We start from the raw sequence: 26699 nt of genomic DNA on the forward strand, positions 1-26699 counted from the left end.
TACATCAAAGTAAAAAGAGATAAATAGTATAGATTCCACATATACGTTTAGTAAAAAGTGATTTTATTTTAGAACTTAAAAGAGACAATGTACCAAAATAATAGGACAATTCCTGTGCCGATGGATAGTTTACAATTTAACTTCTCAGCTATTTATAAAGAGAAGAAAAGAAAGAAAATTCGGTTCAGAAGAAAAGTCATCATAACTGAGTGGTTGTCAAAGAGGCTTCTCTATACAACTTTCAGGAAATCACAACTTAAAAGTGAGGCAGGGAATACGAAGTGAGTTGCCACATAACACTGTATAATAATTGTATGCATGGGGATGGTTCAATTTTTGAGGGGGCAATAATAAATGGTTATTTGATGAGAACAAAAATGAATAAAACACCTGACCAAGCCCAAATGGATATAGCTGACTAATTTTCTACCTTTATGCTCACATTGTGTAACTTTATAGCTCAAGTAAATGTATGTAGGGATGTATAAGAAGACTCAAGAGGCAAGAAAAAGAAAAATGACTGAAAATTGCAAAAGAAATTTGGAATAAAAGATGCATTATGCAAATAGGTCTTCCCAATGACATATAAACATTTCATTTCAATTAGCTATGTCCAAATAGAGGTCATATCCTATAAACATTTTTTCTTAATCTTTGTTTTAACAATAAGAAAAAATAAACTTTTGGAAATGACTGCAAGATTTAAATATATTTTATCACTTTACTTCACCAAATATCTTATTTTTAAACTACATTTCAATTTTCCTATTTGGATACTAAAACAATTTTAAATTTAAGACGATGAAAAAATAACTCCATATGTAAATGACATGGAGTATATTCAATGAAATTATAGCACTAATTCTACCAAAGCAATTTCAAATTTTCAGCAAGTATGGGGTATTTTTATTTTACATGATAGTCAATTATTCTCACAAAATGTTTCTTAAGGATTACATATGTACCATATAGGGATGTGTATGTGTATGTGTGTATATCACTATAAATGAAAGCAATCTTCACAGCAATCATTATGTAACTAAAATATAAAAGTTTAAATTTCAAAAAATATTAAAATTCAGAGCATTTTAATGGTTATTTAAAATATATATTATATAAGCTTATTTTTTAATTCTGTTATGAAATTATGAGTTTAAATATTCTTTCCCAAACTAGTTCTGGGAAATTAGTTACTACTAAGAAACTGTAATACTCCTGCTTTTCATTGGTCAGAGGAAAGTAGCTGTTTTAATGCGTTATTAAAATGTATCTATTCTACATGAAGTAAATGCTTTCAATGTTGATAACTCCTTAAGTAATGATGCTTTCCAGAATCCTAAAAAGTGATTAAGTTTTCCTTGCATTCACACAACAAGAAACAATAATTTTTTTCATTTTGCACTTCTTTATATATGCCTTTGATAGCTATCATTTTGTGCATTATAAATTGCAGTCTAATAGGTTAAAGAACCCATTTTAAGTGCCTGGTAATATCTATTTCTTAGCTAATTTTAACCTGCTATTGGTTGATTTTAAATTTTATAAGTACCCACCAAAAAACAGATAATAAGTAAGACTTCTTATTTATTAACATATAATATTCTGCATTTTTTCATGTGAGGGTTCAAAGTTGCCATATGCATCTTTACATGCTAGAGTTAAATAAAATGTGAAATTAATTTACATCTTGATAAAATAATGTAATGAATTAAATATTTTAAAATTTTCAAAGTCCAATATTATTAGTTTTTCTGTTTAGCTGTTGTTGAACTTGTCTTTATGACTATGACTACACTTAGGTAAGAGACTCAACTACTATTTAAAAACAAGTTTTTTTTTTTTTTTAATTTTATTTTATTCTGAGACAGACTTTTACTCTTGTTACCCAGGCTGGAGTGCAATGTTGTGATCTCAGCTCACTGCAACCTCTGTCTTTTGGGTTCAAGTCATTCTCCTGCTTCAGCCTCCCATAAAAACAAGTCTTAATCAAAAGCTCTAAAACATGCTATTTTTTTATTAACAAGCTTGTCATTCTGTTGCAGTGAGATATAATGCTCAGTGCCTCAATTTTTGACAAAATACAAAGAAAAATTGAAAACATATTTTTCATTTTGCTAAAATAAAAACTAAAAAACATATTTTTTATTTTATTTATTGCTATTTCAGTTGTGTTATCTGTACCACTGAAGAAAAAAGTAACCAGGTGGTGGGTTACATTTTTCTCTTAAATTTGTTGCTGTGAGAACAAATTTTGCATGCTCAGAGTGAAATTCAGTCTTCAGTGTACTTGCCCATTCTTATTCTCTATCACCTCTCTGTAGACTTCACACTAAGACAGTCTCCCACTCTGTTTCAGTAATTGTCTAACAAAGTAACTGGAATGGAGAATGTATGAATAAAGTATGTATACAAGGGGAAAAAGTTAACACATGTAAGCTGCCTAACAATAATGAACAATTATAAAACAGTATGTATCTTTCCCCTGAAATTTATCATTCTGTGATGTTATGCCTTATTTTCATGAAAGGAGTTTGTAATATGCTTCCAAATATTTCTATTCTCAGAAATGTTAGTGATCCAAATAAAAAAGTTAAATGGTGCTAATCTCATATTAATGTTTTTATTCATTTGGGCATAATATACCTCACCTTGACAGGCAGGGACTGGTGCATCCCATGCATGATAACCATAGGAAGACTTTCTGCACACAGCACTGCTTTTTCCAACAAGTCGGAATCCTCGATCACAGGCCCAACGGACCACACTGTTAAGCTGCCCACCTGTCTGACTGATAATGTATCCATGAGGTGGGGATTCTGGTGTACTACAGTAGAAAGCTTTTCAAAGGAAAAAAATGGTGTTTAATTAATGTACCAGAAGTTATTACCAAAAGTTATAAACACCTATACAGTGACTAGTACTTAAAAATAGGTCAGTGGTCATCTATGTAAATTTTAATTCATATGAACATCATATTGTTCTCTATCCTCTTTTGAAAATAACCTACTGACATAACTTTCGGGAGACATAACTAACTCTGAGCATTCTTCCAATTTATATTGTCACTTAAAATGTCTTCTGAATTGAAATATATTTTCTTAACATCCTGGAGGTTCAAAAGCCCAACAAATATCTAACTGAATTTTGGAAACTGCATTTCCTGTCATTTGAGGGACCTAAATGTCACAGCCTTGGTAGCAATATTTTAGAGCATGTTGTTTACATGTCACTTTGAAGTTATATCCAGAAACCTCTATCATGTTAGGTCATTTATTTCATTTTGGTTGATGTCTAAAATAATCCCCCACATTCCATAATCCTCTTTCCCAGTCTATTAAAGGGTTTCCATTCTGTCAAGAGTGCTTACATATGGTGATAGAAATTGCCAATTAAATAAAAAAGGTTTTTCATCTCCTGAAGTTTGAAATGCCAACAGATAATGTCAAATAGCTTTTTCATATATATGTACTTTTGAGGCTATTCAGCATGGCAGATTCCATTTACCTTTTGAAGCTTTAATGTATTCATCTGAGAAAAAAGGAGGCTTTGGGGGTAAATAGTAAGAAATATATTGGACTTAGGATATATATGTCATAACCTGTCATTTCTAAAGGTTAAAATACATATTTTATATGTCAAGCTGTTCTTGGGGGCTAAAAGTGGTATTTTCATTATATTTATATCCAGCTTTGTCATAAATAATCAACATTAATAAGGATTGGCCTATAATATGGTCAATCTAATTGTTTAATTTGAATAGTTTCCTTTTATGTTATCATGCATTACAAATTTAATGTGCTGAATTGTAAATGCCCTATTTGGGCAAAACTGTAATAAAAAGACATTTACATTGTTCATATAACAGAAACCATAAGCTCCAGTATAAAAATTCTTCAAGATGACTGGGTATATCTTATATTTCAATTTTTTTTTTTTTTTTTGAGATGAAGTTTCACTCCTGTTGCCCATGCTGGAGTGCAATGGTGCAATCTTGGCTCACTGCAACCTCTGCCTCCAGAATTCAAGCAATTCTCCTGCCTCAGTCTCTTGAGTAGCTGGAATTATAGCCCACCACCATGCCCAGCTAATTTTTTGTATTTTTAGAGGAGATGGGGATTCACGATGTTTGCCAGGCTGGTCTCAAGCTTCTGACCTCAGGCTATCCACCCACCTCGGCCTCCCAAAGTGCTGAGATTATAGGCATGAGCCACAGCGCTAGGCAATATTTCAATATTTTAAAACAATTCTACTTTGAGTGCATGACAAATTATTTTCAATTTAATAGAAACTTATTGTAGGATACAATTATGTACATGGTAGTAATATGCCATCAGTGACAAGTTATTCTAATATGTGAAAGACAAATTATTAATAAATTAAAATCAAACTATCATCTCAGAGTTTTAAAATCAAAGTAATTAAACAGAATTATTCTATGTATTCATTTTATACGTAGGTGTAAATTTGTACAAATGAGTAACATTCAAGAGTGTACTTTTTAGAACTGAAATTCAAAATTTATCTGTCTATGCTTAGAATCATAGTGTCAGAGTTGTTTATAAAATATTTATAAAAGCAAAATTTTCTGTTGAACTGATTACCAATGACACATGGTTTTGGAGGCATGGTCTGAACACTGTATAGAAAGAGACAGCTGACTGATTCTGAGGTATTTTACTACTGAGCACATATCCATGGCCTCTGACATGATTTAGAATGTCAGTAAAGAAAAGGAACATAACCTTCACATAACGGAGGACTATTTATGTACATCTACTCAACAGGAAAATGATTGTTTCAGTATGAGTAGACGTTATAAGCAAGAAAACATATAGAAAAATCTATGTCACCTTGGTATTAAAAAGAATTTCCAGCCCACATCTTTCTAAATATCACTCAAGCAAAAGCAGTAATGACATAACGTTTTTCGTTTTAAAAAACCGAAGGTTTGTAAATAATGTGTTTGTCATTTTCTCTTTTGATATTTAAGATATTTTAGCAAGTATTACAAATAGATGGATAAAAATTAAAACAAAGATTTTGACCACTGTATGTTTATCCTTTGTTTAAACTTGTCATTTAAAGGAGTTACTAAGTAGATCAGGTAACACATGATTGAGCAACACTGTTAATATTTTTTGTCAGTTCAAGGAAAACAATTCCATGTGTAAAAAGTATTAAAAATTACAATTTAATTTATAACTGATTTATGTAAGCCATAAGTATCCTAAGTGCTTTTAATATTTTATAAAATCATATGAGGGATGTAGAATTATTATCATTACAATAGGACATAGAAAGCTTACATAAATTGTCCAAGAACAATCAGTGGAGAAGCTGTGATTTGAATTTATGCCTAATTGAATAGTGTCTCTGTTCCTTAATAATAAGTATACTGAAGATGCCAGGGAGATCTGTCCTTGAGTTATAAAGTTTACATACCTATATATCTTATCCGAAAGCCTTTTTTGTTATTGCCATGATCTGCTGACCACTGAAGAAATACTTCATGACCATTGCTTGTTATATTAAAAGCAGATGAATAATCTCCACTGAGGGAAATAAGCACTGGACTTTGAATATTTGGTCCTTCGGAAAGAAAATAAAACAATTTAGATACAACTAATTATATTTTCATTTACCTTCAGTATTTTATATCTTTAGAATATGGTTAAATTGCTTCACAGCCAATCTACCTCATTAACAATAACTGAAATAAAATGTTTGTCTTAGGCATTTTACTTCTATAGCTAAATGACATACAATTTGTAAAATAATAATGGAGCTAACTATAATTTTCATATGGTGTAGGAGTAAATTTGATGTTGATGCTTCTAATAATGTCTGCAAGATAAACTCACAAGCAGTTGTTTATACTGAAAGTTTACATGTATAATTAGAACATTTAAACTTAATTGATGAATATCCAATAAATATAACCCTTGGTTACCATCATACACCTGAAGAACATCAAATTCCTTTTCTGTCTGGAAGAATTCTACAAACATGGTGATATTATAACCCTTTTCCACTGAAATGCTCCATGCACACATTTGAAGATTTGGGTAACTGTCAGGATATCCAGGGCTCAATATGACTCCAGTAGAATCTAGCCGTAATTCATTGGCAGGACAGAGCACTGTAAAAGAAAAATGTCATTAAATAGTGTTAGTCTTTTAGATCCTCAGTAAAAACTGCATTTTAGATACTGAGTATTGTGCTTTCATATTCAATAACTAGAAGGATGATGCATTGAATTATTTGTTAAAAGAGACAAGTTGTATTAAACTTACCATTCAAAAAATTGGAGGAATGACCTTAAAATTTATAGTATTGATTTATTTTTTATTACATGGAAGATGCACCACTTTCTGGACATAAATAAATACATAAATAAAATATAAGCCATTTAATTCTTCCTCTTTCTCCACACTTTCCTCAACCTTTCCTAATCTTCTTATGTTCTTCCTCCTTTGCCTCTCTTATCTATGTCTTTGCCTTGCCTCTTCTTTCCTTACTTTTTAACTCACTTTCTTCTCTCTTAAACCTTCTACTCATTCAGATGTGTGGGGCCAGATAGAAAACTGCCCTCTCTCAAAGCATTCATTTCAGGTAAAGTCTTTTCTCATCTCAGGAATATGTTTACCAGGAGGATTTAACACAATTCTGAGTCACCAATTGTCTTTCAGTTCTTTACACTATCTCCAGGCCATAAATGTAGCCCAAAGCACAAACTCGTTTTATTTAATAAAAGTACTTCTGCTTTAACATCATATACGTGTATATACATATACATATATATATACACATACACTTATAAAAACACGGAAAATTTGTTATATATTGGCAAAACATGTAAATGACAAAACAAAAAACATATTGTTATATATTGACAAAACAACATAATTGTGGGCTAACAGCCTGCAAAATATAGCAAATTTCAGTTTTTCGGCATCAATTGCATTATGTATCAGACCAAAATTATGAACACTCACTTAAATTTGGATTTAGAATGGAGAGTATGACTAAGTTGATCAAGCCCTTTTTAATCAAATGATGACATTTTAGTCTCTTAAAAATTTTTTTTAAGTTCTGTGGTGTGGAAAGAGTATTGGAATTATTTAGTATGGTCCATTGTGCAGAAGTAAACCAATATGCACCAAACAAGATTTACTTGAATATAAGAAAGAACATTCCATTTATCAGAACAGTGTAATGGCTATAGTAAAATGTCTTATGAATATAATTGCTAACAAGTTTTAAACTTAGACTGGACTACCTTTTGAGTGTTTTACTGAGAACATTTAGGCAACTGAAGGAATGGGTAAGCTAGATAATTTTTGATGATGTGATTACTTAGAAATACATCCCGTGCCATTGCCTAATTTAACTACTATACCTTAACTTTCATTTTGGAGTTAAATAGCACTGTTTCTCAAAATAATTAGAGCAGCACTTTAAGAAGAATTCTTTTTCAATGTTTACTTGAATTAGGATTGAAAACTACTAATGTAGTTGCTGGAATATAATGAATAGGTGAAGAGCTTCTATATTCAGTGTGTACAGGGTACAAGGACAATTAAATATTTTGAGTTATAAAGTCTCCAACAGGTATGGAGATAGAAAATAGTAAGTAACATAGTGGATTATGGCGGCATATGATTGCTCTATAAACATGTTAATAACTTGAAAAGAAAAAACTTGCAAACTAACACTGGCCAGAACTAATACATGGCTTTTTTGAAAACTGACTATAAAATAGAGTTTAAAATACAGTATAGCTAAAGCTAAGAGCTGTTTTCTATTTTTTTGGATATTACTTCAGTTTCTTTTACTTCAACCTAGAATTTTCCTTCATGAATATAATTTTGAGTTTAAAAAAATGAATAAATGGTATCAGGTTATTTATTCTCCACTTAAAAAGAGAACTCTGACATTGATTTTCAAAAAATTAAAAATACACAAAAATTGAATAAAGATTGGAAATGATATGGAATATATAAGTTAAATACAAAAAATAGTAAATCTTTGGCATTAACATATTAAAATAAATGGTATGATTCAATATACTTTACTACAAATACATAAATTCATCTATACTCACACTATCTAACATATAGCAATAAGCCTGACAACCACCAAGAATAACAGTAAATATTTGTTGATTGTAACTATATGTTAGGCACTGTTGAACACCATTGGTACATTATCTCCCTTATCACAACTTTTAAAAAATGTGTATACTTTTTATCCCCATTGTACATATGATAAAATTGATGCCCAGAAATTTTAAAGTGCCCAAAGTCTCCAAGATTCAATTGGAGCCAATGTTTTTAAACCAAAAAATATAAGCATCCATTAGATTTCATTTACAATGAACTCTTTACATAAAACCATATTTGGAATTATTTTTCACATTTTAAGTGGAACATAGAGAACTACAGAGCATCTAGAGAAAAACAGAGAACAAAAATGATACTGCTTTTTTTTGAAGAAAAGTCAAAAAAAAATTAAATGTACTAAAGACTATGTAGATTAATTCTAGCCGATTCCAAACAAATGACTGTTTTAGCAAGCTTGTGGAATAAACTCAATTAAACAAAAATGTAAAGTCAGCTTTTTGGCTTAAATGCCTGGTCAAATAATTAATGTAGAGACTCTACATAAACTCATTCTAAAGGATGATTTATTGACTGTATTAGCTAGTGTATGGAGTGTTATCAGGAGACAAAAATTTACTGTCTTTTCTGTATTCTCCACAGTAGACAGAGTAAGTTCAATTACTAATCTACAGGAAACTCCGGTTTGGGGAATAAAACATTGAAAGTCTGAGAGACAAAAAGTTGTGAAGTATCTAGCAATATCTACACCAAAAAAAAAATGTAAAATATCTGAATTGTTACATTTACTTTAATTTTTAAAAAGTTTATTGAATTGGGATTCAGATTTAAAAACAAGAAGCTTGCCCTTCAAGTGCTCACAATGTAGTCTATGTGGGGGAAATACAGAAATGCTGTTATGTAATTGCTCATTCACACCTCCTGTGTCTACCCAACTTTTTTTCCAATGTATAACCCCTCCAAGGTTGAGCCCCTTTCTTCTCTATTCACTTATCTAAATATCTGAACATGAAACCTATGTAATCCTAAAGGTCTAGAGAGTAGTCTTACATGATGGAAAAAGCCGAATGAATGGCATATAAATGTCTGGAATATATAAGTGAAAGACTTCAGAATTCCCAACCAACTTCAAGATGTTCAAATAGCATTAAGACCATGAGAAATTCTCACACTGGCTCTGATTTATACCCCAAAACCTGCTTTCCTGCTTTTCTTTTTGCTACCGTAGAAGCCTCCTATAATCCTTTTATCTTCTTGTAATGCTTTTAATTATAGTATGTTTAGAATAATAATCAGAAGTTATTGTGGGCTTGTTATAGCAGTTAAAATACTGCACATGAAACAGATTTCCAGTATTCTCAGGAATGAATCCCAAAGAAGGAAGCAATCCAAAATAAAGCTAGGAAGAATAATAAAATGCAACTCAATTGTATTCAACTTAATCAACATTTATGACTATTGTGTGTTAGGCACTGTTCTGGGCCCAGGGACTACGCAAATGAATAATACATGTTTTTTCAACAAGATAGCTTAGCACAGCATTCAAGGACTATCTTTGCCTTGCTCTTGTAACATAGTGAATTCCTTGAAGTCCATGTCCTGTTGTCTTTCACTTCTCTATCTCTGCATGTATATCTGCCCCTTGTCTAAGGGGCATGACAATTCTCTCAATCTTTGTTCTATCAGAATAAGTCTCATTGTCATCTGGCATTGTCTCATGACTCAGGGAAGAATGCTTCCATTAAGCTTTCCCTGCCCCACAAGCAGTTAAAACTTATATGAATCTACAGCTTCCTGGTCTCTTTCCCCAACCACTATACTGCTATCACCTGTACAATTGCCATATCCACCTTCCATGATGCTTTCACATTAAAGGCCACTTAAAATTTATTTTTTGTTAACTCTGCTTGTTTATTTGTTTTTTTTTCCCTCAGATCCTCATTATGTAGCAAGTATTCAATAAAGTTTAATGAGTCTAGTATTTAGATCAGAAGCTCTTTCTAAGTAAAACCAATCAACATTGAAGCCTTTATTTAAAGTGATTTCCCTTTCTCTCCACCTCCATTCCCACCTCTAAAATCAAAATAATTTCAGTAAATTGAACTGACTTCATGCTAGACCAGAACAATTTAACCTTGGAAGAATCAAAGATGTTTAAAGTTAAATCTGATAAACAGTGGACTATTTCTAAGTGAAATACCACATATGAGTTATATAACTTATAGCATTGTTTCCAGTTAAATATTTTATATTTATATGAATAGATTTTTCTCAATCTTACCTATATTAAGTTAAACATAAAGCAAATATTTAAGAATTAAATAACCATAAGAATGAATACCTTGACAAACTGGAGGTGCTCCATCCATTTGCAGTCGTTCTCCTAATCTGCATGTCAGAATTGCATTACCAACTAAAGTAAATCCAGGAAGACACTGATACCTAATAATATCGCCTATTAAAAAAACAGAGGGTAGACTTCATATAAGCAACAAGATGATGATAAAAATAAACAAAGATTTCAATTATAAGAGAATATTTTCTCCTTTAGTCATTTTCAATCACCATGAAAAAGTTATTAGGTATAAGTAGGAGTTATATTCAAAATGTTTAAAAATCGGTAGGAGTTATAGGTATATATTAGGTATAAATAGGAGTTATATTATATAGGCATTATATAGGTATTAGGTATAAGTAGGAGTTATATTCAAAATATTGAAAAAAAAAGACAATATAATAAACATTGACCCATCAGAACTGAAGGCAAAAGTGAACTACCAGTCTCTCTGTACTGGTGCATACCAGCTGGATATAAGCAATAATCATAAGGAAATAATTTAGTTGATATAGGTGAGATATTAAATAAAAATATAGCAACTAGTTAGAAGGCCTTCTATTTATTACTTTTCTATTAAAATTAAAGTTACATCAGTCACTGTTAGTTTCTATATGTGTCTTAACCAAAATCAATATAATAATAATAATTAATAATAAAAGTTTATTATGGTAACATTAAGATGTCTTCTTATATCATTTTTTTCAAACTGTGTGGCATTAATCATTTGGATTGTATTTCCAACTCAGTTTTAAAGCACCTTTATTATTAAATTGAGTAGAATTGACTAAGCATTTTCCAAGATATGGAAATAAAATAGTCTTCTAATATGTCCTACAACCCATTCATTCTGCCAAGTCAGGCATAGTCCTGAATTCAAAGAACAAAGGTTAGAATTATAGTGTCAGAAGGCAGCAAAATAATGGTTTAGAAGGAACCACCACAATACAGTTAAAGGTTTCAAATTTTGACACTTTTTCTACTTGTACATTTCAGAAAAGCAAAATTATTTTTTCTTGTCTAATATTCCCTTTTCTCTTTTCACTCCTCTTCCTTCTTAAAAATTCTGAATAAATCTCTATCAACACAGGGAATGGGAGTCTCAAGACAGGTTTCTAACATTCTTTATTTTGGATCCTTTTTAAGCAAATTGTTCTGCCAGCAGTATGTATGTTTTCTTTGAAAATAATATAATAGGCTTTACCTATTTCAAATTCATCATCTTCCGTCAAAATTTCAGCATTGGGTACAGGTGGTGGAGGTTGGCACACCCTTAGCTGATAGGCTATAAAAATAAGCAATGTGTTTATTCCTTTTCTGAACAGCTACATGTACTCACATATGCAAAAAATAAAGTTATTGAAGGTTGTTTAAAAATAATAAAAATAAATTACATAATTTATCAAGTTTCAATTACATCTTTATTTTTTTAAATATACTACACCATCACAAAATATTTTACCACGGTAACAATGCTTATCTTTTTATTCCTTATTTCTTATCCTTATTCTAGTCCTTATTATTATGTGGTTCAAAACATCTTGTTTTTTACCTCCTTTGCATGATCACAATTTGGAATTAGGTATTCACGTTTGTTTACTTGCTCAATGCCTGTCTTCCCCAGTACTCATCACTGAATCCCCTGCACTTAGCAAAGTGCATGGCATACAGCAATAATTGCAAACAAATACTCAGTGCTTACTTGATTCCAGGCAGTATTATAAATACTTAACTCAATTCTCAGAAAAATATTTTATTATTTAATTTATGTCACTATTTCTCTAGTTGTTGCCATTATTTAAAAAAGAAAACTGTTAAAGGGAGTTAAGAATTTGCCCAAATCACACAGAGATAATGTGACAGAACTGAGGGTTGAAACTAGGTAGTCTGGCTCCAGAGCCTCATCTCACCATGCTACTTTAATATAATTGAGATATTTGTTTGTTGAATGTCATGTTTCTAATTATTATATCACTTGAACAGGTCGTCCCATTGGATTAGATTGTCATTTGGCATAATTGAAAGGTTACCATGACAAATTCTCTATGAATCCAAGCATCAGCCTGCTACCCCTAAATGATATCTAAAATCTACAACAAAATCATTTGTTGATTGAAACCTTTTTTTCTCTTAAAGTCTTCTAAAAATGTATTATACTTATATTCATTCAGGAAACATGTTTTATACTATTATAACATCTGAGACAAATTGTTTTAATTTCTATTTTTACTACTTAAACTTAGAAGTTTTCAATGTACTCAATGTGCCAATACATAGAATGAGACTCAAAAGACACCGTAGCTTATACAATACCACGCAATTAGTACAGGACATAGCCAGAAACTGAATTGTATATCCTCTAATTTCAAAGCCCATTCAACATTGCTCTATTGCAAAAAAAAAAAAAAAAAATTATGGCATCAACTAGAATAGGTCAGGAAGCGTCCTATAAGAGGAAATGAATGTGATGTACTTTAAAGAAGTAAAATTTTTCCAGTTCTAAAGACCATTTAATTGTTTCTATTTCATCCCCACTGGCAATTTTAAAGTTGGAAGTCATCTTAGGGAAGACTGTTGAGAAGCTGTTTCCCTCCTGAAGAAACCTACATTCTGTCAGTTATTAACAAATGTTAGTTGAATTATAAGTTTAGTGACAAGAGCTAATTGCTGGACAGTGAAAAAGATAGGTAAACAAATAGGTTACTAAGGACAAAGAGAAAAGGAAAATTTTTCAAAATGTAGCTATAGAGTTATGAAGCTGAAAAATGTATTTTAATTTTCTTCTGCAAATTGTTATCTGTCACTTAAAACATCTTCCTTCCAGTAGTTTAACCTGCTTATCAAGCATTTGCTGTGCATGGATGTTAATTTGCAAGTAAAACACCACTGTACAGAAGGGTAACTACTAGAAAAGAAAGACTTGCTAGGAAAGAAGCCCAGGGCATAAAATATAACCTGGATTTTTGATAAAATGCTTAGTGGGTAGTAATTGGGAACTTTGAACATTGTTTTCCTGAACTTAGACTTTAAAGGAGGTACAGTGATAAAGGTAAAAAGTAATTGTAAGAAATCCCAAAACTGTAAGAGAAAAGGGAGAAGATAGGGGGAGCCCTATGCAAGGAAATCTTTCTGAGTCTATGTCTTAGAGAAGATTTTGTCTAAAATCTTCCATAGAATAGAGATCAACTCAGAAACTAGAGAAATGTAGAGATGCTCACATCTGTATTATTTCACTTGTGCTTCCCTGGGAAGTTATTTTAATCTTCATGCTAATCCTAAATTTTTTTTTTTTTTTTTATTGCATTTTAGGTTTTGGGGTACATGTGAATAACATGCAAGGTTGTTGCACAGGTGCACACGTGGCAGTATGATTTGCTGCCTCCCTCCCCTTCACCTATATCTGGCATTTCTCCCCATGCTATCCCTCCCCAACTCCCCACCCTCCCACTATCCCCCCTCCCCCGCAACAGACCGCCGTGTATAGTGCTCCCCTCCCTGTGTCCAGGTGTTCTCCTTGTTCAACACCCGCCTATGAGTGAGAACATGTGGTGTTTGATTTTGTGTTCTTGTGTCAGTTTGCTGAGAATGATGTTTACTAAATTGTTTTATAATTTTAAATAAGAAACACCTTTTTTTTTCACGTGGAATCTATGACTATTGTCATCTGTGGAATATGCTGAGAATGACGTAGATAACTCAGTTGCAGGATTTAAAAGACCAAAGATTATAAAGTTTTACTAAAGAAGACTATAACGCTCAGAGATATTATGTTATTTTTCCAAGACTATGTGGGTACTGTGAGCTAATGTCTTATTCTCTGCTCTTTCTTATCACTGTCCATTTTATAAAATGTGTTCTAGAAGCTAAGGGATCACTGTGAGGCCACAGAGGGTCTCAGATGTAATGTCCTTGTCTTCCAACTCTACTTCAATAAGAACAACTCTATTTTTATCAATTTTATAAATTTGAATTCTGAACAAACTTTCCTTTGAATAAGTTTTCTACATTCTTACCTAAGTGATTTCATTGATTCTTTTGGCTACAATTCTGACTTTGTGTGTCAATTCCCAATTCTATGTCACCAGGCTAAACATCTCTTCTGACCTCCTCACTGCTCCCTTTTCCACCCCTCGCAGTTATTTTCTAATCACAGAACACTTTTTGCGGCATGTGTAAACACGACTTGTTCAAAATGTGTTATTTTCCATTTATTTGCATGTTTGTTCATTAAAGTCCCTATATAGACTTTAAGTTACATGACAGAGGCTATTTGTTTATCTACCTTTTTCACTGTCCGGCAATTAACTCTTGTCACTAAACTTATAATTCAACTAACATTTGCTAATAACTGACAGAATGTAGGTTTCTTCAAGAGGGAAACAGCCTCTCAACAGTCTTCCCTAAGATGACTTCCAACTTTAAAATTGCCAGTGGGGATAAAACAGAAACAATTAAGTGTCAGAGAATGCTAAACATTAAAATATAGGCAAGATCCGGCTAAAATGTTTTTCAGGGTGGAACAATGTAATTTTGAATAAAAAGTAAGAGAAAGGAATAATGAAAAAAACCCTCTTTTCATCTGTTTCTCTTTTGACTTTTGAAGACCAAGCACTACAAAAGGTTAAATCATAAGCAGCTTACAACAATTCTGTTTTCAATCTTCACCAATCTCTACTAGTATGTTCTTTAACATAACTCTATGATTTGTTCAATGTCTCTCCAATCTTGCTGCCAACATCTCAGTCTAGATTCCTGCCATTTCATACGTGCTGTACTGGGCTAAACAGTTTCACCTAAAATTCCTGCCTTTCCTGGAACCTAAAAATGTTATTTGAGAGATGATTGTTGCAGTCGTAATTAGTTAACTTAAAGTTATACTGAATTAGGGAGTACCCTTAATTCCATATGACTAGTTTCCTTATAAAATGAAAAGAGACACAGAGATGGACACATAAGGAAGATGGCCACATGATGATGAAGGCACACACTGTAGTGATTCATCTATAAGCTAAGGAATGCCAAAGATTGTTGACTACTACCAGAAGCCAGGATGAGGCAAGGAAGGATCCTCACCTAGAGCTTTCAGGGAGAGCATGCGCTGATTTCAGACTTCTAACATCCAGAACTGTGAGAAAGAATAAAGTTCTGCTGGTTTAGCCACCAGTTTGTGGTACTTTGTTTCAGCTGCCCTAGGAAACTAATATACCTGTGTTATTAAGTTGGCCTATAGTATGTTCCTTATCTTCAGTGTCTCCCTGGTACAACCCTTCTTATATCCGGTGAAGTGGTGGAGGAGAATCAAGGCAGTATTTACCTGGAATCCACTGTGTACAAAGGACTTTGAAAAGTCCTTTATATACCTATTTCATTAATCATTAAAATGCTACATCAAAATATGTGTATGTATGTGTGTGTATATATATATACTCATGTGTGTGTATATATATATATACTCATGTGTGTGTGTATATATATATATATACTTGTGTGTGTGTGTGTGTGTATATATATATATACTCATGTGTGTGTGTATATATATATATACTCATGTTATCAGAAGAGAAACCAAATTTCATAATGGTTGAATTATTTGCCCAATTCACACATCCAGTATCTGAACCAAGTTCCTGTATAAAATTAAGACACATTGTCTCCCAGATTTATAGGAAAATAAATCTGGTTTGGAATATCATTTTGTTGCTGTCATTTCCCTATTATCAATTTACAGTGGATTTTTGTGGCCTACCAATTGAATTTATCATCTTAGATAAAGCAAGATCATTACCTTAATTCTCACCAATTCCTCATACAAGATGTCTGCTCTATCCAGCTGAAATTTCCTGGGTCCTTTGTATTTGCCATGTTCATTTCCTACCCACACCTTTGTTTTTGGCAACCTTGCTAGCCTAGAAATTGTCACTATAATATTTAGTATTTAGTGTTTTATTGTGTTGAATTGTTTTATGTATTGGATCATGTTCCATGTATAGCTTATGTATATTGTATTGTATTAGCATTTCCAACAATACCTAACACAATTAATTTAGTTGTTTATTAAATAAGTTATTATTGAGCTCCTATGATACGCCCATGCCAGAAACCATAATAGGTGCTAGGAATGCAAAGGTGAGCAAAGCAGACAGAAGCCTGCTCTATACATGCTAACAGTTGATGAGAACGATATTAATTAATTAGTAGAAATTAACTAGTTGAAGCAAGGGGTGTGTGTGTGTGTGTGTGTGTGTGTGTGTGTGTGTGTTTTCTGGAGAGGAATGATAGCCCTGGAGAGAGAGAGGACAGATGGAAAAGAGCAAAATTCTGGGGCTAAATCAGACAGGATTGTATAATCCTCAGGATTTCGTTTATTTTAAGTTGAGACCAATGGCAGACCTTTAAAAAGATTTAAGTCGGAGAGGAATGTGGTCAGAATTATCCTTTAAAAGATCATTCTTGCTACAGTCAGAATTATTTTAAAAGGCACACACACAATTAGAAGAGGACAAGAGTGGATAGCAAGAGTTAGAGTCTATATTGCAGTGCTGTGTTAAATAAAGAATTGCTGACAGATTCTACAAAACATCATAGTGTCCCCAAATGACTTACACATAAAATTAAAAGTCTTGATTATGACTGTCAAGGGTTTGTAACTTTGTCTAATTAACTTCATCTCTGCCTATTAATCAGCTTATATTTTTAGCTTCAAATAAACAAAAATAGTTTATCTCTTCTACTTAAAATTCAAATGCCACTGATATGTGGCATATCACGCACCTAGCATGTCATTCTCACTTCTCAAAAAATATTAAACCACCTCTTCATTTTTAATAATAAATTTCAAAACAATCAAACCTGTCTATCTACAACCCAATACTTACTGTAGTCTTTTTCATTACTGAATCAACAGAGCTCTCAAGTGGTTGAGAGCTTAATATTTGATAATATACCTAAAACTTTATGTTCTATATAATTTTACTTTTGTCTCTCTTTTATTTTCTTGAAATGTATCTTCCTAGCTCTTTTATAACTTTGAACATGACTAAAATAGAGATGTCTTCACTATTAATGCTACCTAAAGTTGATCCTTTGCAGTTAACTTTGTTTCACAATCTGGCAATTTTCACAATCTGTAAGAATTATGTATTTCTTTACTATCTACTTTTTTACATTTGTTTATTATCTATTTTTATATACTAGAATGTAAGTTCCATGAAAGCTGGCACTTTTGCTTTTCTTATTAACTGCTAACTCTTTAGGGCATAATCCAGAGCTCAGCACATAGCAGCATTCAATAAATATTTGCTGAATGACTGAATGCTAGAGAAATGAAAGAATGAATGCTGAATTAGTGTGTATACATATTATATATATGCAAATATATGAATGAGTATATATATATATATGTATAATATGTAACCCATTCTTATGATATTGAGTATGGACATAGTTTAGAATCTTTGGCTCTTTGGGTTCAAATCTTGTTTTGAACACTGACAAACTGGGAAAACTTGGGCAAGTTACTTATCTTTCTGCCTTGCTTTTCTCATTTGTAAAATAATAATAATAGTTGTTATTTTATGCCATCTCAAAGGGCAGTTATGAGAATCAAATGGGTTTACAAATACAAAACACTTGAAATACTGTCTGGCACATTTTAAACTTATCTTTCAATAAGAATAAACCACTATGATATCAAATTGGGATTCCATTTCTTCAAGATATTTGATGTTCACAAATAAATAACATAAACATTCATGTTTTCTGCTTTTCTTAACTTTCACTTTTTATTTATAAAGGACATTTTGATTTGGCAATTATAGAATTATGAATATAATTGAGGCATGCTATTTTCGTTGGTCAAAGAAAAGAGTGTAATGATTTTGAGGTGTGATGCCTCAGATGTTTTGTAATTGAAGGAACAAAGGGGAATTAAACATTGTATAGCTCTGCTTCTCTTTCTGAAGATGTTTCTATCAAACCAATCAACATCATTAAAAAATATACATCATCCAGTTTGTATTAATAACTATATTTGTGCAGAAAGCAGGATGATCAAATATTTACTCTGGAACCAGACTGACGGACCAGACTGACGGTTCAAATCTTGGTCTGTTGTTTGCTAGTTCCATAACCTTAGGTAAACTGCTAAGAATCTGCTTCAATTATCTCATCTCAAAAAGACATAAATCTGCTTCAGTTATCTCATCTCAAACAGACAGTTAAGGGGGAGAGTGTATTCCCCCTTAACTGGTAATATGTTTGACAAATATTAGCATCAGCATTTCTGCTGTGATGTCTGTGCTCCATACACATATAACTTCAATCTGGCATGATCTTCCTGACAATGGGTCATTCAAAGCACCCATATGACTTCACAGAATATATCTAACCACTTGCTTGTTTCTATTCTGATTTAAATTGGATATTCTTGGTCAGGCACAGTAGCTTACACCTGTAATCCCAGCACTGTGGGATGCTGAGTGAGGGTAGATTACCTGTAGTCAGGAATTTGAGACCAGCCTGGCCAACATGATGAAACTCTGCCTCTATTAAAATTACAAAAATTAGCCAGGTGTGGTGGTGTAAGCCTGTAATCACAGCTACTTGGGAGGCTGAGGCAGGAGAATCACTTGAACCCAGAAGGCAGAGGTTGCAGTCAGCTGAGATTGTGCAACTGCACTCCAGCTTGAGTGACAGAGTGAGACTCTGTCTCAATAAATAAATAAATGAATTGGATATACTTATTTTATATTGATGTTATACTGTAATATGAAATCTATGAGTTTAGCAACACATTTTACATCCTATATAATATATAAGTGTCTGTGGTCTCAAAACTATTAGCACAGTGCTCTGGAAATCACTTAAGAAACACTAATTGATAACAAATCAAATTAAGAAAATATCTCATTCTGTATAAAATATATGCTTTGGTTACTCTGAAAGAAAATAAACAGGTCTGGTAAGAATATATCCAATATTGCACAGGTTAAAATCATATACAAACTGGAAATTATCCTAGAAATCATTTCTCCTAAACTCTTTAGGGGGTGATAGGAAGATGACCTAAATAAGTGAAATGAGTTAGACAAAGTTACACATTCAGTTACTGGTGGAACTGAAATGATGAAATCATATAAATTATGTCATCTAAATTTTAAATCATATTGCATATATTTTAGTCCATGCTTTTCATAGATTATTCCATTTACAAACAGTTTGAAGCCATGGCCATTAACAGAAAAGCTGCACAAAATAGATATTTGCACTTTAAAAATACACATTTGAACTAAATATGTGTTCTCTTTAGAAGAATCATTTTATCTGACATGCTCCACCAACTTTTAAACACCATTTACTATCTAACAACCAGTAACAACTACATAAGAGCATCGTATTCCACATGTCAGTATCTTCTGAGGAAGTCTATTATTTAAATAGTTCTCTGTTTCTGTTCAAATGTGCATAGATATCTGGTTCCTCAGCCAACAAATATGCTTCTTGAAATTGGTTTAAGGTTTGATTCTGGCAATAGTGTTTTGTTATTTTTAATTTCCTATTTTGTTTGCAATGAAACAGCCAACCCAATTCCAGAAAAGTATGTTGCATGTATCTACTTCCATTCAACGCACTATTAAAGGCTTCTTCAAAAAATAAAAAACAGAACACTGGCAAATTGCCATTCCTTCTCCAAACCAAAAAAAGCACAAGCACATAACCTTTCTGCCAGGTAAAGACACAGTATTCCTTACAGAGAACAGAAATAATGTTGTATGTTCCCTTATAAACTCTAAGCTTTATATAAGCCCCAGTGTACTTCAGTGCTGATCCAGATTAGTTCAAGTATGATAATCTCATGATTTGAGGAAGATTCAGGGGAGAAAAATCATTGATAATCATATGTTCTGTTACGGAGTTTGAGCAGTGTTATTTTTAAAGTTATCTAAAATAAGCTTAAGCCATTTCACTTGAAGCAGAACTAAGTGTATTGAAATTAATGCTACCTTAGTTTTAATGAAGAGAAGAAAATGATAAATTTGTTTTTTTTTTTTTTCCCACTTCCCAGAAAACCTGCCAGTGAGTTGAGATGAACCACAGAAGTATGTTCCAGCAGGGTTTAAATTACTTTACAAATACCACTTTCACACCGCTAATATTTTATAATCAGTCTGTTTCTCTGCCTCCATAGGAAGAATATTAGAATCAAGAGCAAATGCTTATTTGGATTTAGAAATGAGAAAAATAAAGTTTCTAGCATGAGAAATGAAAATTAATCAATGATATGGTTTGGCTCTGCGTCTCAACCAAATCTTACCTCAAATCTTAATCCTCTTAACCCCCAGGTGTTGATGGAGGGACCTAGTGGGAAGTGATTGGATCATGGGGGTGGTTTCCCCCATACTGTTCTCATGATAGTGAGTGAGTTCTGATGAGATCTGATGGTGTTTGATAGTTCCTCATTTAGACACACTCTGTCTCTCCTGCCACCATTTAAGATGTGTGTGCTTCCCCTTCTGCAATGACTGTAAGTTTCCTGAGACCTTCCCAGCCATGCAAAACTGTGGGTCAATTAAACCTCTTTCCTTTATAAATTACTAACTCTTGGGCAGTTATTTATAGCAGGATGAGAATGGACTAATACAATAAACAAGAAGTGATTCCTGTTATTTCCCTAGGAAAAAAATAACAAAAATTATTGGGAAACAAAACTATTGGGATATCTCCTGAATTACTGTAAGAATATTTCAATATTTGCTGCATGAATTGTCTTTTCCACATGCAGACAACTAATTTAAGGTATCCTACCTTAGTGCTGAACCCATTAAAAATCTGAAAAATAATGTGCCGAAGGCCCCTTCTCTACGTTGTTGAGTTCCCTGGCATACAGACCTGGCTCTAATTAATAGGTCATTGTCTTCTGTTAAACAATTTTACTGAAAACTAACATTAGACAAGGTAATTTTTTGATCTTGTTAAAACAAGACAGAAATAAGACCTTTCCATAGTCATAATCAGAAAACAAGAACACTGTTCAAACCATCAAAATGACAAACAGCCTTCCATCTCAGCTAACATTCATGAAGAGTATTTCCACACTAATTATACAGGTATATTCCATTCCCTCCACCTTCTAGGAAGGAAGTATTAAGATAAACAATCATAAAACTCCTCCAATTTTCTGACAGCATCCAATCCAGAAGAAAATCATGCTTGCTTGGACCCTTCTCACAATCATCTTATACAGTCAAATTCCCATATCAAGCCTCTCTTGAGCCTCTCTTGACACACTTTTGCTGAGATCACAGAGTCCCTCATCGTATATTGTCTCATTTATTATCATGAGTTAATAAATCTAGCTTTGTTTAACAGACATTATGCTCCTAACAGTCTTTGGCTGGAGGCAACAGAAAGTAAGATATTTAAGAAAATAAAATACCATACCTTATCAATGGGCATATCCATACAGTGAAGTGTCAAAAGATAGTAATTTTGACATGACTTTTAGTCATTTGAGTAATAATTAAGTAGTCATTTAAGTCAATTAAGTAATAGTAAACGATATTTTCTTTTCCCCATAACAGTTATAGCAGTTTGGTTTTTAGCTCCATCACTTCATTTTACACACACACACACACACACACACACACACACACACACACAAAATTACACAATGTCCATACCCCCCATGCTCTCTGGACATCAAATAGTAAAACCTTTTATGGGTTCTGTGCTCTAGTTATTAAAATATGAAAGGAGGTCAGGTCTTTAGGTTATGTGAGGCAAAGGGGTCACACAGTTAAAGGCGATTGTGATTTATGCTTTATATAAAGCCTGTCCTTACATCTGCAGCAGTCTCTTTTAGGATGAGACTTTGTGAAGTTAAATATACTTGTTTCCAAATACAGCATTTATTGTAAAAGTAACACAACCATAAAAGATGACCTGAAACACATTACAGGCCTTTTAAATACATTTCTTAAAAATAATGAGTCACTATGTAATCAACTCATTCTTTAACAGAAAATGTGCTAATAACAGAAAATAATGGAAAATACAATTATTAAATCATATTATGCTAAGAAAATCTTCCACATACAAAGTGAGTTTCCCTAACATTGATACTAGACAGTCACGTGTTCTGGATAATTGACTTAAACACCATAAAATAACTTCTGTATTAAATTAGTAAATATATATTTTGGCTATACTCTAGTCTCCTGGTTATTTTGACTGATATAAGTCAGACCTCAATAAGACCTTTTTCTTGGCACAGTGACCATAGCAGATTTTAGAAACTATGCAGAGTACACTGAGTTGTGATAAATCTACCAATGTACTGTTACTACTTCATAGGTTTTAGGGAAATGAAACAATAAGAAGCTTAAAGCTCCAAGTAAGAGGTGTATTTGAGAAAATGAGATGACCCATCATATTGCTAAAAATGAGAATCACTTTGACTAAATTTTAAAGAACAATTAGGTTTATATAACATTAAATATAGTCTATTAATGAGATAGTATCAGCTTAGAACATTGGCTGGCACTTAAGAATACAATAATTTTAGCTGTTGTTGTTTTGATTTTTCAAAAAGAGATCATTCTTTGCAGTCAGACAGATGTATTTTGAATTCTAGCCAGCCCTTCTACTTACTAGTTTTCTGACTTTATGTGGGTTATCTGGTTTTTTACTCAGTTTGTTCATTATTAAAATGAAGATGATAGTGCTTACCTTATAGGGTTATTATGAAAATTAGCAATAATACATGGAAAGCACCTAACACAGTGCTCAGCATATTAAATTTTCAATAAATAGAAGCTACCACTAATATAGTGATGATTATACAAAGTCACTGCAAAAAGAACATGCAGTTAAAATTTATTTTGGGTAACATCTTTTATGGGGTCATTGATTAGGACTGAATATTAATTATAAACCAATCTCATCTTGACTCTACAGCAGATATCAAGAAAATTCTATTCTTACCTTAGGAAATCATAGTTATAGCAACACAAAGAGAGAAAAAATTATTTCCTAAAATGAGAAAAAAAATATTTTATCTGAGGTAAAGTGCCTCAACATTTACGCTTGTCCTATTTTTTCATTGTAGAGAACTTTCATTTTGCAAAACTTTTTTATGAATGTTCTTTTTGATCATAAAAGGCTTTATGAAGGTGATGTTTTATAAAAGACAGATGGCTGCATGGATTCCATAAAGGAAGTTAGGTTAGAGAAAAAAAGTCATGTTTTTTCCTTCTCTTTTCAAGCATATTAAAAATATATTAATAAATAAAACTTAAATTATCAATGTAATCTTAGAAAATACACAAAAATACTGAGCTGTCGACCTTATAAAATAAATATAAAAATCTTGAGAAGCCACTTCTGAATTATAAGGCAAAAGATATTAGAAGTAGTTATCAAATTAATAAGAGGATATAAAGAAAACTTGGTGAGGCAGTAAACCATTCTAAGATTAGCTATACTCAGTGAGCTTAAAATAAGTATTAAGTTTATAATGAATTATATACTTGGTTTGTTTATCAAAAATACCAAGTAATTTGACCAATTTTTTACTATTATGAGATCTCATTTTGACATTGAGCCTATAGCTCAAATTAGTATTAACTGGCATATCTTTTTGTTTTTGTTAAGGAGGATATAATTAAGAATTACACATTAGTTATTCTAAATATTATCTTTTTAAAAGTTGTTTCTAATGCAGCTCAAATAAATGCAAACAACTTTTTAAAGAGTCTAAACACACACTGTAAGACAAAAATACAATCAGCCAATGACAAAATATAAAAGAGATAAGAACAAGAAATTTATATCCTCAAAAAACACTCACTATTAATAAGCTCATAAGGCCTATAAACCAATACACCATATTGTAATTAAGTTTTCAAATTTTAGTAAGAAGAGTAAGTGTAATCATAGAGTTAATGACAGTGATCACCATGGGTTCCAATCATCAAGAAGTGGAGAACGTGGGACTTAACATAAAAAGACTTAAAGAACTGTAGATGAATTAAGTAACCAAGGGTAGTTATGATGGAGATGAAGACATAATTTAAGAATGGAATTCCAGGAGACAGTGAGACAACCAACCTGACTGAAGTTGTGTAGGGATGGAGAGTAAGAATCAGATAACTGGATTATAGGGTAGCTTCAGATTTAATGTAGGCATCATGCATTCTTGAAAAGGCAGGTAAGGATGAAAGCAGCACTTTAAGAAAATTGTCCTATTTGCACTACAGAAATTTAAAGTCTCAGTCAATTTTTAACATGAACTCTGGCTATGCCCCCAAACTTCAGATTTATTTTAAAATTTGGGTGGAATCTCCATAGTTGTTGATTCAAACATTAGGCTTCATTAGGTTCTGGCAATTTTTTTGCAGGTTATTATAAAATTTAATGAATAAATGTCCTATTTGAAAAATCTAAAATGTGAGATAAGATATGGCATGGAAACAGATTATATATATACATACATACATATATATATATATATATATATATATATAATTGCACTTTAGGTTCTGGGGAATATGTGCAGAACATGCAGGATTGTTGCATAGGTACATACATGGCAATGTGGTTTTCCTGCCTCCGTCCCCTGTCACCCATATCTGGCATTTCTCACCATGTTATCCCTCCCCAACTCCCTACCCCCGGCTGTCCCTTCCCTAGTCCTCCCCAACAGACCCCAAGATGTGACCCCTGCATCCTTGTGTTCTCATTGTTCAATCCCGCCCATGAGTGAGAACATGCAATGTCCACATGAGAAGCAAGGAAAGATCTAAAATCGACACCATATCATCATAATTGAGAGAGCTACAGGAGCAAGATCAAAAAAACTCAAAGGTAGCAGAAGACAAGCAATAACTGAGATCACAGCAGAACTGAAAAAGATAGAGACACGAAAAAATGCTTCAAAAAATCAGTAAATCCAGGAGCTGGTTTTTTGAAAAGATCAACAAAATAGACCACTAGCCAGATTAATATAAAAGAAAAGAGAGAAGAATCAAATAGATGCAATAAAAAATGATAAAGGGGATATCACCACCAATTCCACAGAAATACAAACTACCATCAGAGATTGCCACAAACAACTCTATGCACACACACCAGTAACCCTGGAAGAAATGGATAAATTCCTGGACAGTTGCACCCTCCCAAGCCTATACCAGGAAGAAGGTGAAACCCTGAATAGACCAATAACAAGGGCTGAAATTGAGGCAGCAATTAATAGCGTACCAACTAAAAAAAGCCCAGGTCAAGATGGGTTCATGGATGAATTCTACTAGACATAGAAAGAGGAGCTGGGACCAAACTACTCCAAACAATCCAAAAAGGGGGAATCCTTCCCAAATCACTTTACGAGACTAACATCATCCTGATACCAAAACTCGGCAAGAAAAGAAAACTTCAGGCTAATATCCATGATGAACATAGAGGCAAAAATCTTCGATAAAATACTGGCAAGCCGATTGCAACAGCACATCAAAAAGCTTACCCATCATGATCAACTAGGCTTCATCTCGGGGATGCAAGGCTGGTTCAACGTACACAAGTCTATAAGCATAATTCACCACATAAACAGAACCAAAAACAAAAACTACATGATTATCTCAATAGGTGCAGAGAAGGCTTTCAACAAAATTCAAGAGTCCTTTATGCCAAAAACTCTCAATAAACTAGGTATTGACAGAACATATCTCAAAATAATAAAAGCTGTCTACAACAAACCCACAGCCAATATAATATTGAATGGGCAAAAACTGGAAGCATTCCCTTTGAAATCTGGCACTAGACAAGGATGCCCTCTCTCACCACTCCTATTCAACATAGTATTAGAAGTTCTAGCCAGAGCAATAAGGCAAGAAAAAGAAATAAAGGGTATTCAACTAGGAAAGGAGGAGGTCAAATTGTCTCTATTTGCAGATGGCATGATTGTATATTTAGAAGGCCCCATCATCTGAGCCCAAAATCTCCTGAAACTGATAAGCAACTTCAGCAAACCCTCAGGATATAAAATCAATGTGCAAAAATCACAAGCATTCCTATACACCAATAACAAACTTAAAGAGAGTCAAATCAAGAATGAACTCCCATTCAAAATTGCTACAAAGAGAATAAAATACTGAGGAATACAACTAACAAAAGATGTAAAGGACCTCTTCAAGGAGAACTACAAACCACTACTCAGGGAAATAAGAGAGGACACAAACATACGGAAAAACATT

The 26699-nt window shown here is 32.6% G+C and overlaps 1 protein-coding gene across 1 annotated transcript in view; it reads right to left on the bottom strand.

Annotated features, from left to right (window-relative positions):
* CSMD3 (CUB and Sushi multiple domains 3) overlaps positions 1-26699 on the bottom strand; it is a 1293678-nt gene that overhangs the window by 89347 nt on the left and 1177632 nt on the right. The window contains exons 46-50 of the mRNA XM_012443291.2: positions 11660-11740; positions 10462-10575; positions 5951-6139; positions 5443-5589; positions 2649-2837 (exon numbers count right to left, since the gene is read on the bottom strand). Coding sequence (XP_012298714.2) covers positions 2649-2837; positions 5443-5589; positions 5951-6139; positions 10462-10575; positions 11660-11740 — 720 coding nt within the window. The remainder of the gene's footprint in view (positions 1-2648; positions 2838-5442; positions 5590-5950; positions 6140-10461; positions 10576-11659; positions 11741-26699) is intronic.

The sequence above is a fragment of the Aotus nancymaae genome, unplaced genomic scaffold (genome assembly GCF_030222135.1).
Source record: "Aotus nancymaae isolate 86718 unplaced genomic scaffold, 86718_ANA_hifiasm-v0.15.2.pri h1tg000036l, whole genome shotgun sequence".
Classification (NCBI taxonomy): domain Eukaryota; kingdom Metazoa; phylum Chordata; class Mammalia; order Primates; family Aotidae; genus Aotus; species Aotus nancymaae.